The 19,562-nt window shown below is 31.9% G+C and overlaps 1 protein-coding gene across 1 annotated transcript in view; it reads left to right on the top strand.

Moving 5' to 3' along the window:
• Window positions 1-19,562, top strand: part of LOC146995585 (uncharacterized) — a 518,442-nt gene that overhangs the window by 46,032 nt on the left and 452,848 nt on the right. Inside the window, exons 3-4 of the mRNA XM_085823152.1 lie at window positions 13,069-13,097; window positions 17,952-18,024. Coding sequence (XP_085679278.1) covers window positions 13,069-13,097; window positions 17,952-18,024 — 102 coding nt within the window. The remainder of the gene's footprint in view (window positions 1-13,068; window positions 13,098-17,951; window positions 18,025-19,562) is intronic.

Raw genomic sequence — 19,562 nt, forward strand, 5'->3', positions numbered from 1 at the left:
TTTACACTTCAGTTTTTACCGTCAACTCTAGTAGAAGTTACAAATCAATTATATTTAATTAAGGATTGAATTGGATTGGATGGCTTATTTAATTATGGCAAAGCACACGAGGGCTATCTGCCTAAGGAAGGGATGCTTTCGTGGAGGACTTTCTAAGGGAAACTGGCTGGTATGCACGTTACACATGGGGAAATCCACGAAAACGCCCATGCAGCCAGCCCGTTAGCGGGATTCGAACCTCAGACCGAACTACCAGTGTTCAGCGTCTTTACCACTCGGCCGCTGGTGGGCTATTTAATTAAGGAATGACCATCTAAGTTTAGAAACAGCGTACCGTAACAGCAATTCAATTATTGGTGCCGTATCTTTCATGTTACTCTCGATTGGCAAGCTACATGATTTTTAATGAGTATTCGAGTTTTGCTAGTAACTTCACTTGGAAATCGCGCCTTAAACTAAGTTAGTTGGTTATTTGAACATAGAAACAACATGGGAGCTATTTGATTAAGATGCTTTCATAGAGAACCTTTGTAAGGAGAACATAGAAAACTATGGAAACCAACCATGCAGCCTGGGTTAGACGTCGCAACAAACAATGAGTATTTAACAATCTTCAAATGCTAGGCAACTGATGAGGCTCCAAGTGAATCTCCAATTTAATATTTTATTTGTAAATATTTAAAAAATATTGTTGTATTCTTAGACGCAAAAAGCAGAATTTCAGTTTTGTTAATTCGTTAGTTAACTACCAAGCCGTAGTGCAAATGAATATTCAATTTCTTTTGCAATAATTGTATTCACTTAATATTCTTGGAATATGAGCTAAAGAAGGTATGTTCTCGCAAGATTAAAGAAGTGTTTAAATCCAGTGATATTAGGTTTGTCTTACAAGCTCAGGATCAAAACGATTCTGCAATTGCCGTGTAGTTGACTTGTAAATGGCTCTGAATTAAGCAGATGACTTTTAATCTTACGTTATTCAGTCAGAAAACGTATTACAAATGTTTTGCATTGCATGACAATGCATCTTTTCATTATTCAATAACCAGTCGGAGAACCGCTTGTGTTCTGAAAATAAGTATGTGTACTCAATCGTCCTGCATGTTCTTCAAATTTGTCTTCTTGTGATTTTTTTTTTTTCTTTCCAAAAACTAAAGTTGCCTCTCAAAGGAAATTTTTTTGACATTGAAGAGACAAAAGGAGTATGACATCTAATTTTAGAGGCATGTCAAAAACAGATCTCTACAAGCCTTCTCTTCCATTACATGTTGTGCAGTCAGACAAAAAGTTGCATCAGCACAAATTCTATAATCTATTTTTATTACAATCTGATTACATTATTAACATACAGTGAACATAAACTAAATCTTTTACTTCAGCTTCAGTAATTCGGAATTTTTGACGGAATTGTTGTCGGAACTGGGACTTAGAAGATAAGTCAAATTCCCTTAGAAAGTCCTCCACGAAGGCATCCCTCCCCTTAGGCAGATAGCTTTAGTGTGCTTTTCCCTAATTAAATAAACCAAAACCTCTTGATGAAACTAGTCTTTCTTTTCATCTCATACCTTCAAAGTGTTTAGCCTCTAAAGACTGATAAAGGCTCTGACCAAATTTTGATGAAATGGATTGAATTGGATTATTATGTTACGTCAAAGCAGGGCTATCTGCCTAAAAAGAAGGATGCCTTTGTGAAGAACTTTCTAAGGGAAACCAGTTGGCATACACGATACACATGAGAAAATCCACGAAAACGCCCATGCAACCAGCCCGTTTACCGGGATTCGAACCCCGGAGTGAACTACCAGTGTTCAGAGACTTTACCGCTCGGCCGTTTATGGGCCTTTATGAAATGGAAGGCGATAACTTTATTTAAAATGATTGTCAGAAATATCAAGATATTTCGAAAAGTTGGATGCTTTTTAATATACTTGCGGAATGCCTAAAGAAAAAGAGCAAGAATAAAGTATAATGCCTGAGGAAAAAGAGAAGAAAAAATAAATGTTTGGGTAAAATTTAGTATTTGTATTTTTTTTTTTTTTTAGTTTAAAGCTTTTTAATCTTACGATATTTGATTCTTACGAGTTCAAAAATAAAATATTTGACTAAAATATGAATAACATTTAAGAAACCAAATGTAGGATAAAATTGTGTAAAGCAATGGGCACAATGATAAAACTGTTTAAAGCAGTGTATGCAAGTCATCCGAAGTTAAAATGTCGGTTATACATCTCTCCTATTTATATATATCTTTTCTGAACGGAACATTCAAAGGCGTGTTAACTGTGCTTTACTGTATTTTCTCTTTTAATAAATGCAGTTTTCAAACGCATCGTAGTCTGGGTTGTAAAGTATTCCTCCTAAAGAAACACAATTCAAATAAATAAAATCAAATTCTGGAAAATTAATATTAATAAATATATTTAAAATGCTCAGTTTGAAGGAATAAATAGAAAATTTTAATCTGAAGAGACGATGCAACACAAACAATTAAAATAAAAGTATAAAAATTTAAAAATTACATAAAATAATAACTATGATAAAAAATATATATGAAGAAAACTATTTGAAAAAAAAAATAAACGCTGCACCTTTATTTACGTAGTTCGAGTAGGTAAATAGAAATTTTTAAACAGTTATTCGAAAAAACCATGCAACTTAAACAATTAAAATGAAATCTGAAAAAGAAAAAATTACTTAAAATAATAACAGTTATAATTAAAAATATAATATAAAGAATATTATTTGGAAAAAAGGAACGATGGTGACTTTTTTTCCTCTCACGGGAAAGGAAACTAGGTTGCCATATATTAAGAAGTTCGCCAAGTGAACTATTCTTGGCGCAAACTGAAAAAAAAATGCCAACATAAATTTGTGAATTTCTCCGTAAATTTCGCTACAAATTTTACAAAATTTCATATTTAGGCGTAATTTGAGTCATAGAATCGAAATATGTAAAAAAATTGGTATGTTATTTCAGAAAAAGTCCGATTTTGTGTCAAAATACCTATGTTAGAATAGTGCTATATATAAATCTAATATATATCCTAAGTCGCGCTTTCGAGACATGAAGAACGCAATTTGAATTTTGTCAATCGGCCCAGTAGAACGGGAGATATAGGACTGTCCCATTTTTTTTTTTGAGCAGTGTACATTGTGGAGAGGTTGGCAAGTTAGGACATAAAGCACGCAGAAACTAGCGAGAGCATTGGTTTGCATAGTGAGACAAATCTTTAATTGTTAGAAAAGATGCTTAAAGAGAATAAAATCGATATCCAAAATGGATAATCGGTAGCCAAAATGTTTGGGAAGGTTTCAAATTAAAATGACTGATAAATACTTTTTGAGTGTTGTTGTTTTAAGACAAATGTTATGTAGCTTTTAAAGTTTAATTATCCTAAATTCAAATTACATGTATTTTAAACTGTGAAATGCTATTAGATTTTGATTTTAATAGTTTTTTTTTTAACAAATATTGTTAAAAAATAAAATTTAATAGTGGCCATGTAAATCCATTATGACTAAGGTTATCAAACTACCTAATTTAATTATTTATAACTAACTGCTTACCCTTAAAAATTATCCTTACATATTAAAGTGAGTTATTGCCTTTCATTAATACTCACTGTGGTTACAAGATAAAATGTAAAAATTCAAGTAAAACATATTCTATGCATCTACTGAGACTTAAAATAATACAAAATATCTTATCACCTCTGCTGCCTTAATGGCTTATTGAAAGTATATTAACTGGGTTACGAAACCTGGAACTCTACATGAAGCTATGACACTAACTGCATCAAACAGAGCCTGACTAACTTTCAACACTTGCCAACCTTGCGTACCTCAGGCCTTTCAAGTTTGTTCTAATCAGCAGGTTAATCTCTAGACAAGCAGCAGCGGTGATAGTCTTATGTTATGAATCATGCTGATTATGATCTTACTTCTCATTTTAACATATGCAGTTTGACACAACATCTACCTGCTTATTTACTAAACCTCTAGACTGAACAAGTATGTGACAAAATGAGACATAAAAAAAATCAAGATAAAGCTAACCGTTAGTAAAACGTAAATGCCACTTATCTTTCAAATATGACCAACTATTATAAGTGTAAAATATTTAATGCTACTTGATAAATTGCATAAAGTTAATTTTATTCTCAAACTTATTAATAATTATGTTAATTCATGTTTGGTAATAATGCATACTACTTAGTGATCTATTTCATTTTTAGGATGGTATTGCAAAAGTGAAATTTAGGCATGGATAATTTTTTTAATTGAATTTATTCAGTTCCCATTTGCTCATAAGTCCTTAATTTTTTTCATTAATGGTCCTTAAAAGTACTTAATTTCTGTGTGCAGAAATGTGTACAAATCCTGATGACTACTTTAGAATATTTTTAGTAGTCTCTTAAGAGTCTGTGATACGATGGTAGCGTAATATATATATATATATATATATATATTTATGCGTAAGCATTTGTTTGTGCCCACTGTGGTGCATTGTGGCACGTAACTATTAGAATGTGAGCTGAGCTCATCTGATGACTATCAAAACGTTAGCAGATCAACCTCTCAAGTATGCATGTATCCCCGCAAGCACTTCTCCATAAATTTTTGATAGTGTTGTGTACTTGCTTTGGGGATTTCATCATTTTAGCTCTGCAACAGATCACACCCTGCAGTTCTCATTGTCTTCAGTGAAATCTTAGACTTTTCTTTCTGCAGCTATAGAGCCTAATGTGGCTTAAGGCATCGTGTGTCTCTCATTTTAGGACTTCAGTGCCAAGATTGTGTGCAGTGCCATGTTTGATCAATTCTTTGATTCTTTTTCACCGAAATCGTACAGATTACACATCACATACAGATTGAGTTGTAAATAAGTAACTTTTTTCTCACTTCTATAAAAATAATTTTTTAAGCATTCTTTTAGTGTTGTTGCATTGTACAGGTCCATGGATTTGGAGTGCTTGATGACAACACTTGATGAAGAATCAAAACACAATTTATTTAGCCAGTATTACTCAGGACACTTACAAAATCACATTTATAGTCGCCAAAAAACTATGACAAACACGCTGACACAATCAACAACACAGCCTTCAGGCTATAACGGTGAAGACGGCTTCAAGGCAAAGCACTAAAGTGCAGCTGCCAACTCGGTCGACACACTTGATGATGCACTCTCGACGAACTATGATATACTATACTGCTGCTCTATGTACAAGCAGGGTTTATATAGCTTTTTGGCTTTGAGAACATTCTGGGCCAAACCGATAAGAATTCATTCTAAAATGTTCTCTATCCGTCTATGGCACAGCCCCAATTTTGTCACCAAATGGGCGATTTCTTGCCAAATCATACAATCCTGCTTTCCCTTGCCACCTCTAGCATACCTAAACCCACATTACGGGTTAGCTATCTTATCACAGTTGGACATTTTGTAACTGTATTATATGTGCATTTTGGGTGAAATGGTTTGGTATTATCTTTGATATTGTAATTTAAATTATGTAAGTGTATAGTAGAAAAGTTCCGTCTATGATACTGCAGAAAGGCATTGGCATTCTCTGCATTCCCTGCATCATAACTGGCAACCTTTATTGAAATTTGGCCATATGAATCTTTTCATGAATAATTTTCTTGTGCTTCTAATTCCTGTATGAGATAGGGTAGGAATAGAAGAAAATATCTGCGAAAGTTTGAGGAGATGTATGGGCAGTTACTGTTGTTGGAGACATCTTAGTAAATCAATTTGTCGGTGCCTGAAATGGGAATCTGAACCATTCTCAGCCTCGTGTTGTTTCTTAAAATTGTTAACTTTCATCATCTTAAAATTCTGCAATAGTTGCATAATCAATTGGAGATGTTATTAATTCTAGGAAAAACATCTGCAACAACACTTTCTTCTTCACTGACAAAGTGAACATTTATTTCAAATTGAGCAATATAACTCAACTGTTGTGCTTATCTGGGAGAGGCTTTGTCTAAATTTTGTTTAAAAGCGAAGGCAATAGGTTTGTGGTCTGTATAAGTGTTGAAATTGGCAAATTATAAAATTGGCCGTGGGTATGAGTGCTTCTGCTTCTGGGCTTATAGCAAATATTGCCAACCCATTTCTTGCCACAGCTCTTTCTAGAAGAAAGATTTTCTTCATTGAACTCTTTACATTTTACATAATATACAGTATACAACATAATCATAATACAAACAAACTGCATGTAAATATCTAAGATAATTAGACTTATAGGAACAGAAGTAAAAATAATTTATTACTTAATTCATAAACTTTGCATAAAAACTGAAAAAAAAAATTAATGAAGAAATAACACAATATAACATTTCATAAAAATTCGTTTCGACCGCTTGGAAAAAATGAATGGTTTTTCCCTCTTTGTAAACATGTCTCCTAAATAAATGATCTTACTGTAATCACATCCTTCAAAATTAAATTGATTGCTTAATTTCCTCCTTAATTTTCATACTATAACATTAGTAATAAGGAGGAAAAAAGTCTGCAAGTAAACATAACTCCTCTTTCTCTATCTCTATATATAGGCATGTATTTTCATGTGCAACTAAGCAAAACAAATGTGACTTTTTCTTCTTTAAAAAAATTATGTTAAAATGTAGGATGAGAAATTAAGTTCATTTTTAAGACTTATGAAATATACATGATCAAAATAAATTAGAAAATTAAGTTCAAATAAATTTTAAGCTAAATTACATGTTTAAGTTGCAATACTTCAGTTGTAATAATTAATACTAACAAAACCATACATCATATTCCCATTCTGCAAAGTATAAAAATTCTTCTGCAAAACTGCAAGAATTACCAACACTTTGATTTATTTGATAACTTTTAAATTCACTCCTTTGTTTGCATTTAGAATTTGTAACTGTAATTTTCCACAGAAATTTGTTTTTGTGGAAATTTTAAAAAATTTCACTGGCATAATTTCATTCACTTCTGCATATATTAATAGATGCAGAAGGTGTTTGTACCTTACATAATTTTAAACCTTATGTAATTAATAACAAAATCAAAACAGAGATCAGAACCTGCATAAAATTTAATTAATAATTACTACTAGTGTCACACGAAATGCTATGAAATTAATCAATAAAATAAGAATGAGATATAATATATAGAATTAATATTCCACATGTGTGAAGTTAAGAAGCTTTACATTAAATACTTCTTTTTAAATTAAGAATTTTTAAAAATGACCCCTAGAGCATGGGACCTTACGTAATTAGAACATGCAAATCCACTTTGCTAGTCTTTCATAACATTGCTTTTCTCTTATTAACAAGAAATATTGCATTCAGTTATTTAAGATTTCCCAAAATAATGCTACTGAACAGCATGAATACTTAAATTTGAAATTAATTCGGTTAACTTTAAATAATATTAAAAGAAATAAATCTTCATGTATACATCTAAAAATGAGACCTTTTAAATTTTCTTTTATTTGAATGATATCTGAATTCTGCATTAATTTGGACTAGTAAATAATTGGGCAATTAAATGCCAAGCTATAAGAGAACTAATGTAGTTTACAAATGCACTGAATTTCATTTCATGCATTAACTTTCAAAGAAAGTAAAATTTTTTGCATATTTGCATCATTTGGATTGATAGAATATGGCAAAGCATGCAAAGACTATCAGCCTAAAGAGAAGTATATATTCATGGACGGCTTTGTAAGGAAAAGTAGCTTACATTTCCATTTATTCATGTGTGTGTGTATATATATATTTACATTGTTAATAGTAAAATCAATGCTTCATTAAAAATTTATTATTATTTTACTTTTAATGCTAACATACAGATACAGAATTGTTTGAAATTCCAATAAACAATCATAATTTATTTTTAAGAAAACTTATTTTATGATTTATATATTATATTACATGAATAAGAGAAACATTTGTCACGAAATGTATTAAACTTGTATTAGCAGATTCACGCTATCCTAGTAACAAGACCATACTTCAAAACTGTATTAAAACTGGGCAAAATAAAATCAACATAAATTCTACATTAAATGTTTAAAAACTTATAAGTATGCAATGGTAGTTGTATATACAATTTATATTAAATTTTATCATTTATAAAAAATTATGAAATGATACTTTTGTAAATAATGTATAAAATTTTAGTTTTCGTTTATAACTAGAACGAATTTTTAGAAAAATATTTTAGGTCATTTCCATCTTTCCCCTGCTGATAATGGTCTATTAAAATATATGGAATAATTAAGTTGCATCTAGTTAGTAAAATAAACGTTAGTAAATTTTCGTAAGAAATTAATACCACTGAAAAAAAATATTATTACACTAAAGAATAAACACTATTCTCGACCGCATTGTTCAAGTTTTTGTAAATTTACTTCATAACACACTCCTACATAAACATATTAGACTGAATTATAAAGGAAGTATAAATTTATCAGGTAATTCTAAAAAAAGAATAAACCAAACCTAGTAAGCAAAAAATATACTATACATAAAGTTCAGAATTCTGAGTTTTTACATAAACTTTTCTCGCAAGGCCTGCTGGGAAAAAGATGTCAAACGTTCTTTGGTCAGATGATTGCAAACGAACGCAAACATGATTAATTTTGTTTTCAGCAACAGCATTACCATTTCAATTAAATACCACAACAGTGATTAAATTTTTTAATAATTAGTTATAAATAATAATACGGTCCATTTAAGGCATAATTTATCGGATGCACAACGACAAAATATTACTATTAGATCTGCATTTGGAATAAAGATTTTGCACTCTTTCAACTCATTAGACATTACGAACACTGATATTAATTAATCACAAAGCTTAAACGTTAAAATACTTACTCACTACATATAACAGTGCAAAGTGCATGAAAATAATCTGCATAAAATGAACAAAAAATATTTCAAACAGTAATTGTAAACATTTTCTTACTTACCTGCACTATACAACCAAAATGCATTCAGCCATGTTTTTTTCTGCGATTAGCTTTCAAGCACTTTTCTCCTGATTGGCTTATTTCCAGTCAGTCACGTGATTCTTCCACGCAGCTTCTGAAACATTATCTGTAATGTTACAGGCAAATCGGCTGTACCCGCCACAGTTTGCTTTCAAACTGTCACCATTGTGTGAAATTCTTGTGTAACTATTTGATTTCTGTAACTTAACATTCTCGAGGTCATGTATTTTACATTCTCGAGGTCATGTATTTTTTCCGATAACAAAAATTCATTCATGCATGCTAAAATTGTTAGTCTCGCTTCGGAATCTTTGACACTAGTTGGAGCCTTTTCTGTAGATGTAGCCAAGGTTATTTTGTTATATATATTGCCAGAAGAAAAGACCAATTTCATCAGCATTGCAAATTTGTTCTGGAGATAACGTTTCACTGTGAGTGAATTCAATGAATTCATCTACAAATAGTTCAGCAGTTTCTTTATCAGCAGAAGCTTTTTCACCTGAAATTTTTAATTGCCTTATACCATAGCGGTTTTTGAATTTGGTTATTCAACTTGTGAATATGTGCATTCAGTTTTTAAGTTTATTTTTTCATGAAATATTTTGGCTTCGAGCCATCAGCATTGGACCCATCAATGGCAAGCCTTTTTTCTATGCTGTCTGACCCATTTAGTTATCACTTTGTCATGATTGTCACTTTTAGTATAACAAATAATTTTTCTATTACTGAATATTTTTTCATTGGGAGTGGGTTGTCAGAACCCAGAAAAAATTCAAAAAATTCCTTTTTCTGTTTTCTTATGTCATATAGAGTTGACTTTCCAATGCCATACTCCTCTCGTAATTAATCCATACCATTATGCATTTTTTGTGGTAATTCCACTTTTTGGACGTTGAAATGGGCTTTTGCTTTGTAAATCCTGTTGCAGCTCGAGAATTAGAATCTCATTTCAACATAATCGAAAGTTCAAATTCAATTTTCATAAAATTAAACGTTTGTATAACTGTAATAACAGAGGCCTGCAAAAAATAATAAGCTAGATCAAATCAGAAAGTTAATCAACAGCATAATCTGCTATATTAATTGAAATTCCTTGAAATTAGTAAAGTGTAATTCTAGCCTAGCTCAATGTGTCTGCTATACATTACTGGCTATATATCATGAGATTGGCGATGAAAGGCAAATTGTTCTGCTAAATTTTTGTCGTGCTTCTATCGTGCACTGAGTCAGTTAAGCCTGAATTGTATTTAGTTGAGTTATTAGCTTATTTCTTGCACATGCTTAAGGCTTATCCGAGTCCTGAATAAGTAAATTCCCACATATACTTATTCGTTATTTATTATACATACTTATGTCTGTTTCTTGCACATGCCTAAGGCTTATCTGAATCCTGAATATGTAAGTTCCTACATATACTTAAGGCTTATCGAGGTCTGGTGCCAGATATCTTACTGCATGATTCAGTCTCTGCAGGTCCTAATCTTCCCGGTGCTGCCTGGTGTGGCCATACGCGCTCTGGCGCCTTTTCTGGATTTATGTGATTAACAAATCAATTATTCTTGATTGAAATAACACTAAATGTAATCTTTTGGCCTATGAATATCATTAACAATCTATTTTTGCATATTGAAAGATATTTTTTTAAAACTTTTTCCTTGTGAACATTTTTTAGCTCATTTAACTCAAATCTGTCTAGATCATCGTGCAACAGCACCACAGGTCCAGGGCTCCATCCCCAGGCTGGGCAAGGTCGACTGAGCCTTTCTTCACTTGATTTCCATCTCTTGGGTCGATAAAATGAGTACCAAGTTCGCTTGGGAACTGGGGTTCTTGCGACAAGCTGACCACTTGTTCAGGGCATATGCACCCCGGGGCTCACGGTCAAGAAAGCAGATTTCAGGGTGCTAACAGGCATTGGCCCATTGGGGCTGTTACACCACTGAGGTAACTTAAACCTGTAATCATCGCCAAGCGTAATGCCAACAGAAAAGTTGCCATACTCTTTTGTTATTTAGTTACTAATAGAAACAAAATTTAGGCTTTGCTTCATGATTCATTACTCAATTTTCATGTGTTGCATAAACAGGCTGGTGAGGAAACCAAAATATAACAAATAATAATTCGCAAGGTTGGTTGGTGCCAGGGATATAAAATGTTAGTAGGTGTAAAAATCAATGATGTTCTTATGTAGTAGAATGTATCAGTTTGAGATGTGGCCCTAGCAGATATGCAGCTACAGAGTGAAATTACTGATCACATAAATTTAAGCTAAAGTGATAAGTGCCAAAATGAAATTAAGAATTGGAAATCTACGTATGTTTTGTTATTTGTGGGGGGAAATCAAGTGCATATACGTAAACCGTACACACACACACAGGCACGCACAAAAAATTTGGTGGCTTTGAAGTCCGGAAATTCTGGACGTCCAGATGTTGGACTTTGTACTGTAATTTTCTGTGAATGTAACATGAGAAGGTGTTCCACTGGTAAAATGGAAAAACGGGGGTTTAACATTGAGTAAATGGCTATCTTGCTAAATTGGCAAGAAATCACCAAGCTGGAAATCTTTTGTTTAAACGAAATTTTGCAGCCAAATTTGGCAACATTTTGATCCGGTCTCTGTATTACCATGCTAAATATTATAATTCAGTAACTATCATTGATCATTATATTAGTTTTAACCATATCTGGGCCTCATATGCTTTCCTGTCATTTTGAGAAGCAGAAAGTACTAGAAATAAATAGCTTAGTGGCTGGGTAAAAACTACATAAGAACTTAGAGAGTATCAGCTCTCAGTTGTTATCATGAGTTGGTTCATCTGACTCAAGAACTGAAAGGTAAACTTAGCTGGATGCTTAACCTGCATTAACCTCCAGACTGTGTCCAGGATCAATGGAAAATTAAATGACAACACTTGAAACACCACCTCCCATCATATGACACCATAACAGGACATTGTATTTGACTCCTTCATCCTCTGGCATAAACATTTATGAGGCTATTTGATGTTCAAATTTTGTGCTTGAAATTTGCATCCAGTTGTCTTTTGAAATTAGATGCTGCTTTACAGGAGACTTGATATTCCATCAAATGCTTCTGCTCTATACAATGTATGTGCTCTATACAGTACAGTACAGTACAGTGTGTCAATAAGCGTAATAAAAACTCCTGTTAATAACGATGTTTTCCTATATCAGAGTTGTTCTTTCCAGACGGTCTTTACATTATATTATATTTATATCATTCACAAGAATACACAGTATTTATTATTAGTGCACATGAAGCAGTAAAACACAGCAAAACTATTTATGTGAGGCTAAGTTTTGAGAAGCTTCAAGCAGATTTCAAAAAAGGATAAAAAATATTTCAAAAGATCTAGATATGTGTGTCTCTGAAGAACAGCGAAGCATTATTTTGCTGGATTCATCAAGGGGCCTGTGGGAAGTACATGTGGAATATAGGTTGGAAACTGCTGCTTTAGAGGTTAGAATTTGGTATCAAAATTATATTTCTGTGTATCAGAATTTTACAAAAGTATGGTGTATATTTCTAACATAGGAAATGGTTATTATCTGCCTTTTCACAATATGGGGCTTCTTTGTTTCTCTAACTCAAATCTGTCTAACTTTGTTTCTCTAACTCAAATCTGTCCCCCCCTCAAAAATATGTATCATGTTTGTTATTGGTTTTTAAGGCACAGGAATATTAATAATATGTTCTTTAGGTAGTCTAAAAAATATAACTTTCATTTTCTCTTTTCCATTGTGAAATTGACAGATGTTATTGATAATTAATTCTTTGTTTGATAATGATTGACAAATGATAAGGTAAGCAGCAGATGTAATTCCTTTAAAGAAAAAAAAAAAGGGGGGGGGGAAATCTTAACATGTTCAAAGAGTGTTTGCTTTTGTTTCTGGAATTTTGATTTTTATATTGTGTCAATTGCTTTCTAAAATCATGACTGCTAAATTTATATTTTTCTATAGGAAAATAAGTTATTCATTTATTTATTTATTTATACTCTGAATCAGTATGTATGTTTTTTTTAATTTCAGATAATATATTAATTCTTTTCTTTTGTAGGGCACACTGAAGGCAGGTCGACAGAGGAGGTTTGTATAATTATAATAAAACTATTCTGAGACATTATCCATTTGATTTTCTGTGGAAGCTGTCTTCTAAGAGCAGTGGTCTCAAACATACATTGAATTTGCACCTAATGCAAAATATGAAAGCAGCTTATTCTAAATTATTCTAATTATGTTCAGCCCACCAGCTGCCGAGCAGTAAAGGCACTGAACGTTGGTAGTTCAGTCAGAGATCGGAATCCCACATACTGCATGGGCGTTTTCCTGGCTTTCCCCAGGTGTAACATGCATGTGAGCCACTTTTCCTTGGAAAGTCCTCCACAAAGGAATCCCTCCCCTTAGCACTCAAGGCTTGGCCATTATCACATAAACCAACCAAGCCATCTAATTATTTTGAATTGATCAATAACTTACTTAAGCTAAAAATAAATAGTTTACAAAATATTTCCAAGTTGACAAAAGTTGAGTACAAATAATGAGAACTTATTCTCTTTCATTTACTTATTGAGTTTCCTGGTACTATTCCATTTTGAGGACTGTAAAAAATAGCCAAACTATTGTTGATGCCTGTGCTGCCAAAAATAATTGTGGCCACCCTAATGCAAGAAAGGAAGTATAATAGGAAATAACTACCTAAAGATTGTTTTAATTTATACAAAAGGTTAATTTCATATAACACTTTATTATTATAATATATATAAAAAAAGGCTTAACATAACTGAATGGAAGCAAGGGAGTAAATAACTATTTCAGCTCATTATTATAATTTATATAAAAAAAGGCTAAACATAACTGAATGGATTTCTCTACCAAGTTATCGCTAAAGCTTAATTTCATCCCATTGGTCGTTCAAACATAATTTTCTGTAATTAATGATGCCCCTTTTCTTTGAAAAAATTCTATTGCAGACTTTTCGTCATGGGCAATTCCCAAATTATTAAATCCATAGAATATCAAAAAAGGATTTAAAAATTAAACCAGAAATATAGAACTGTCTACACAGTTTGAAATCAGCGTGTACGCTGGATTTGGTGTGTGTTAAATGGGCATGTTTGCTAGATTGTTGTGCTTTTTTGTGCATACATATTCACTGCAATATTTTACGGTCCTCAAAACGGAATATTACCAGTTTCTCTTTGATGTATACAATAAAAACCCATGTATTTGTTCAGCAGTAAGTGAATTTCTTTATTTCTCACTACTCATTTGAGCTGCACCATCTGATAACCATCAGTTAGTCTCATTCTTGTCTTATTAATTACCAACTGCACAGAAAAAATTTTCACATCTAAATGTATGCTCAAACAAAGTGATTATTCTTGTAGCAAAAATTCACAACTTAGAATATTTTTTTTATAAGTATAAATAATATTTATTCAGATCTGTACCTTGAAATGTTTAAAAAAAGGGTTGGAGATGACTTTAAAGTACCCCTTGTATTATCGAGAAGTTGTTGTTTGGTTTATCGCCAAGTTGTTGTATTATTTATGGTAACCAGAATAGTAGAATTTTATGGAAACCCTATTAGGACGTAATCGTTTGCATTATTCCGGGAAATTTTGAACCATGGGATGTTTTGCAAAGGCTTTTGTGGTGTGTGTTGCTTATGAAGTACATTGCTTGTTTCATTGTTTAGGCAGTATAATGGCTGAATGTAGTAGGATTAATTTGAAGTTTCTGTACGATTTAGAATGAAAGTGGAAAAGTGCATTAATTGGGTGAATTAATTGTGTAAATGTAGGTTTACTTAGTAGCCATAGTCCGAAACTATATAGTATATTTTTGACTCTTATTTTTGTGAATTTCTGTGGCAACGCTGATTTACGGATTGTAGATCAGATAGTTTTAGGAAGTTTTTGGATGCTGTTAAGGAATTTTGTGTGCCACAGACTGAAGATGAATGAATTTCTAAATAATGTAAGGGGATTTTTGCTTTGTGTAGTGCTAATATACATAACAGGTTTTTCATTTTTATGTTATTTTGTTTGGTTTAAAATGTAGTTTATTGAGATTATGCACTCTTTGTTTTCCTCTACTGTAGAATTGGGTGCTCCTTTGACTTTTTAAGTGAAAATATATCGATGTGTACATGGACAAACTCAAGGGAGTGCATAAAGCATAGTTTGTGCAATTCTCTGATCTTTTTTTAAGTGAGAATAGGTCGATGTGTACATGGATAAAGGGAGTGCACAATGCCATTTTTGTGCAATTTGGGAATTTTTTTTAAAGTGGAAATTGGTCGATGCGTACATGGATATACCGAGTTTGTGCAATTCTTTGGCTTCGTAGCAGCAGCCAAAATAACAAGTCAAAGAATTTCATGAACTCGGTATCCGTGTATCACAAAAAATCGCCAAGTTTCGCCAAGGGGTACCCTAAAATGTACTTTTCCCAAAAAAAGTTATATGAATTCAATATCTTTATATGAGTTATATTAAGCAAATTAGTTCCATTTGTGATTGGGCAATACTCATATTCGTTTTGAATTATAAAAAAAAAAAAATGATGTAAAACTCCAAATCGTTAAAATCTGGAACTTTCTCTTCAAAGTTCTGTCATAAGAATGCCAATTTAGTTGGTGGATATATATTCATAAGATACGTGAAATTGCTTTCGGGGTCACTTGAACCTTGCAGGCCACTAGTTTGAGATGACTGCCTTAGAAAAGTTCTTTTTTTGTTAATATACTTCATTTTCAGAAATCATCAAAATGAGATGTTTTATTGTATTTAATATACGACACTTTGACTATTTCTATCACATTTTAAGTTCTGCACAGGCCACATTATATATTCTATTGTTATGAATTAAGGAACTAAAGAATATTGCTATGAATTAACGATATAAAAGCAGTAGATCCAATTCATAAGAATATTATTCGTTAATTTTTTAACATAATTGATCTAAATAAAAATACATTTAATTCATGAATTTTTATTTAAATCAATCGCATTTAAACAAATATTTTTATACAATTATATATATATATATATATATTCACTTTTTAAATGTACAGAAAATACATAATATTTCTCATGTCAGTTTAAATGGATATTCATCTAATTTCCTATGACATGTTTTGCTCTTCCACCTGAGCTATGTCTGTTGACAGTCCTAGCTGATAAACCGTGGTAAATTTAGAATGATCCCTTTTGAGCAATTGTTAAATTTGAACTGTTTCAATTTTCCTCCCTTTTTTCTTTCTTGTTCATAATTTCATTATTTAATAAAACTGGCATCAGTATAAAGAAAATGCACCGTTATGTACACTGCTCAGCTGATAAGAGGACAAGCTATTTGAATAAAGAGATAGCTGCTGATAAATATGCTGCATGCTGTTAAATATGTTTATGAAAGTCAGAACTAAATAAAAATGTAAGAAAGGAATAAAATTGTAGGAAACATATCTATTACAGAAAACTCATTTTTACCCATATCTTTCAGATAAAAAAGAGGTATGCATTAAGGAATTCTGTAAGATTTAATTTAATAAAGATTGTAGACACGTTGAATCAGCGAGACACTAGGTTTCACGTCTGTGAGAAATTGAATCGATTACTTGATATATGAGGTTATGGGAGATTTTTCTCTTTCCCTACTGAAAGTAGCTGAAGTTAAAAGTTTTATCAACAATGTATCCCGTCTATATTCTACTAGATTCTGATGCTCTGTTATTTCATCCTCATGTGTTCAGTTCCCGAAGTTGGCAATTTTGATGTACAGAAAGAGTGGAAGCGCCAATGGCAGCACTGCAAGGCATTACCAAGATTTTAAAAATTTCTTCTGTGTACAATTTAAACCATAAGAGGAATCCAGTCTGAATGATTTAGAAGTTCATACATCCATATCTGCTGAAACAAACATGCAGCTTCAACCAAATGAGTTCTTTTTAGATTGTGTTGCATTAAATTGCACATTCTCTCCAGATCAGAAGTCGTGGATTAGCCGTCTCTGGGCAAAATCTGGATTTCTAATGGAAGAATACTTGTCTGTGCATTTGTGCAGTCTCGAAATTTTTAAGTCCAGTACCTTAAATCCTAACCTCCACATGGAAAGATGTAAATTCTTTGTGTAAGCTTCTTGTAATAGCCATTGGACACTTTATTTGTAGCTGTGAGGCATTTTGTCACCTGTTCAGAGGGGTTATTATTTGCAGATAAGGGTCATTCTTTTGAACTGTTAACTTGTGAATGACTGTGACCAATATGTCTATAAATGCTTCCTGTCTCTTGGAATCATATTTGGGAGTGTTACTTAGCTCACTTCAATGTTGGCTAGTAGGATATATTGATAACTGGCATTTCATCTTGCTATGGTTCATCATATGATATTTTAATGCAGAATCCTGCAAAAATCTGCTGTTACTATAAAAAATGGCTGAAGTAAGCAGGTTTGAAAGAATCACTCATTTTATGAGATAATTTGCATTTTAATCGGCTTTTTACGCCAGTTTTTCCATTATCCAAAGTAATGAATTTTATTTCAAACCTGTTCAGTAAACAACGCTTTAGTGAACTGGTTTGGAAAAAAAATATATTTTGAAAGATTCTCTTATGTTGTTCAGCATCTGTATTATATAAGTTTCCAGTTTTTTGTTTCCCGTTTGCATTTTCTAATGCTGTACAGAAGCCCTGGTGTGAGAAAAACACTTTTTTTTCTTTTTGGTAATCAAACACAAATCACAGTGGTTTGGTAATCGATCACAGATTACCAAATCATTGGTAATCAATCACAGTGGTGTAAACTATTATAAAGCAAAGAATATATGTGTTAGAGATTATATGAAGTACAATAAAATGCTTTCTAATTTACTAAAATTTTTATTTAAATGTAAAAATAATTTATATAGCACTCTAATTCTGATATTATCCTTTTCAGGCTGTCGGCCTCCAAATTCTGCTGGACCACGTGGCCGGAATAAGGAGCATTCTGGAGAGCTCCGCCACGTCAGGTAAATAAGAGTAAAAATGTTTTTTGGCATATGCTGAAATTGAATCTTTTAATATTCAGAGTTCGTACGGTGCTTAAGAGTCCTTAAAAGTCCTTGATTTTGGCCAAAATGAGCAGAAGGTCCTTAATTTGAATGATCTGAAATTTCTGTCAGTTTTTACGACTGCCATTTTGAGTGTGAATTAGCATTTTGGAGGAATATTTTTGGTGATTCACTGACATATAATATGGTTATCTTTTGAATGGGTTCATGAGACATAATTTGTTTCTAATATAAATGATGGGATATTTGAGTTTAAGCAAGAAGTAAAACATAAGCATTTCGAAAGTTATTTTTTCTAATGAAGAGCTTTTAAAATTTTTGCTTTTGGGGATGTGAATTCTTTTATTAAACGGTTCTAAATTTGGTGACTTTTCAACATTTTGGCTATTTTAAGATCGGTTTATATAGAAACATTTTAATTCCGAGACCCGAGAATTTTTTGACGATTTTTTTTTAAAACATTGTAACATTTATAAATTTCAGTAAAATAATGGTAATATATTGAAATTATATTTAAAAAATAACATTGAAATGAAACATTTTTATTTTTCGCTGTCACATTATGAAGTTTTATTTTGGCAACTTATTATACAATATTTTTGAATCTGAAAAATAAACAAGGTATAATGCCATAAAGCACAATTTACGAAACAGCTCTTAGCAAAAGCAAAATTAGCTGTATAATTAATTAAAAATATCTTCTTTTTAATTTTTTCGTAGTAAGAGTTTTTCCCATGTAATTATCTCAGAATATTCAAAATTCTCAAAATGTGCATCAGTTTCCTCCATAAAATTAATTTTACATTTCTTCCCTCTTTTTTTTTTTCCAAAAGATTTCTGGCTTTTTGCTGTTACAGAAATGGTAGCAATAATTTTTCTTTAGGATTTTAGGCATTGCAGCTTGGAAAGTTTAGAAGGATTTGAAGGCAAGATTTATACATCCACGATTCTAGAAGACTCGAGAAATATGTGACAAAATGAAAAATGTCTCCGTGGTATCAACATGTTATGGGTATATTTTACAGAAAGTTTGCAATGAATTTCTTACTGAGAACGTCTGGAAGAACAATGAAAACATAATATTTGACTGTTTTACTTCCCATACTAGAACCTTAACCCCTTCGAGCTGGATAGCGCTTATCGCGGCAGTGTCTTACGCGAGCGTCTGTCCAGGGCCGGGGGCTTTTTTGCTACTAAGCCTAAATTCTTGAAATTTCCGAAGTATCAACGCATTGTTTAATAATGCTCTATAGAGTATTTAAACGGCTTATGCTTTATAGATATTTTTGTACTATATACTTTAATTACCTTATTTCTTGTTTAAATGCATATTTTACACGTTTTATTTTCATTACCCACCATTTTATGACTTTTAACATTATACATCTGATATATAAATATATTACTTAAAATTCTCTTTTCGTATGAAAAATTAGAAAACAGGGATCTACACACAGTCCTACGTTACATTCCTTGCACTTGTAATAACTTATTTG

The sequence above is a fragment of the Stegodyphus dumicola genome, chromosome 9 (assembly GCF_044657685.1).
Source record: "Stegodyphus dumicola isolate Sdum_Otavi_A_Nest chromosome 9, ASM4465768v1".
Lineage (NCBI taxonomy): Eukaryota > Metazoa > Arthropoda > Arachnida > Araneae > Eresidae > Stegodyphus > Stegodyphus dumicola.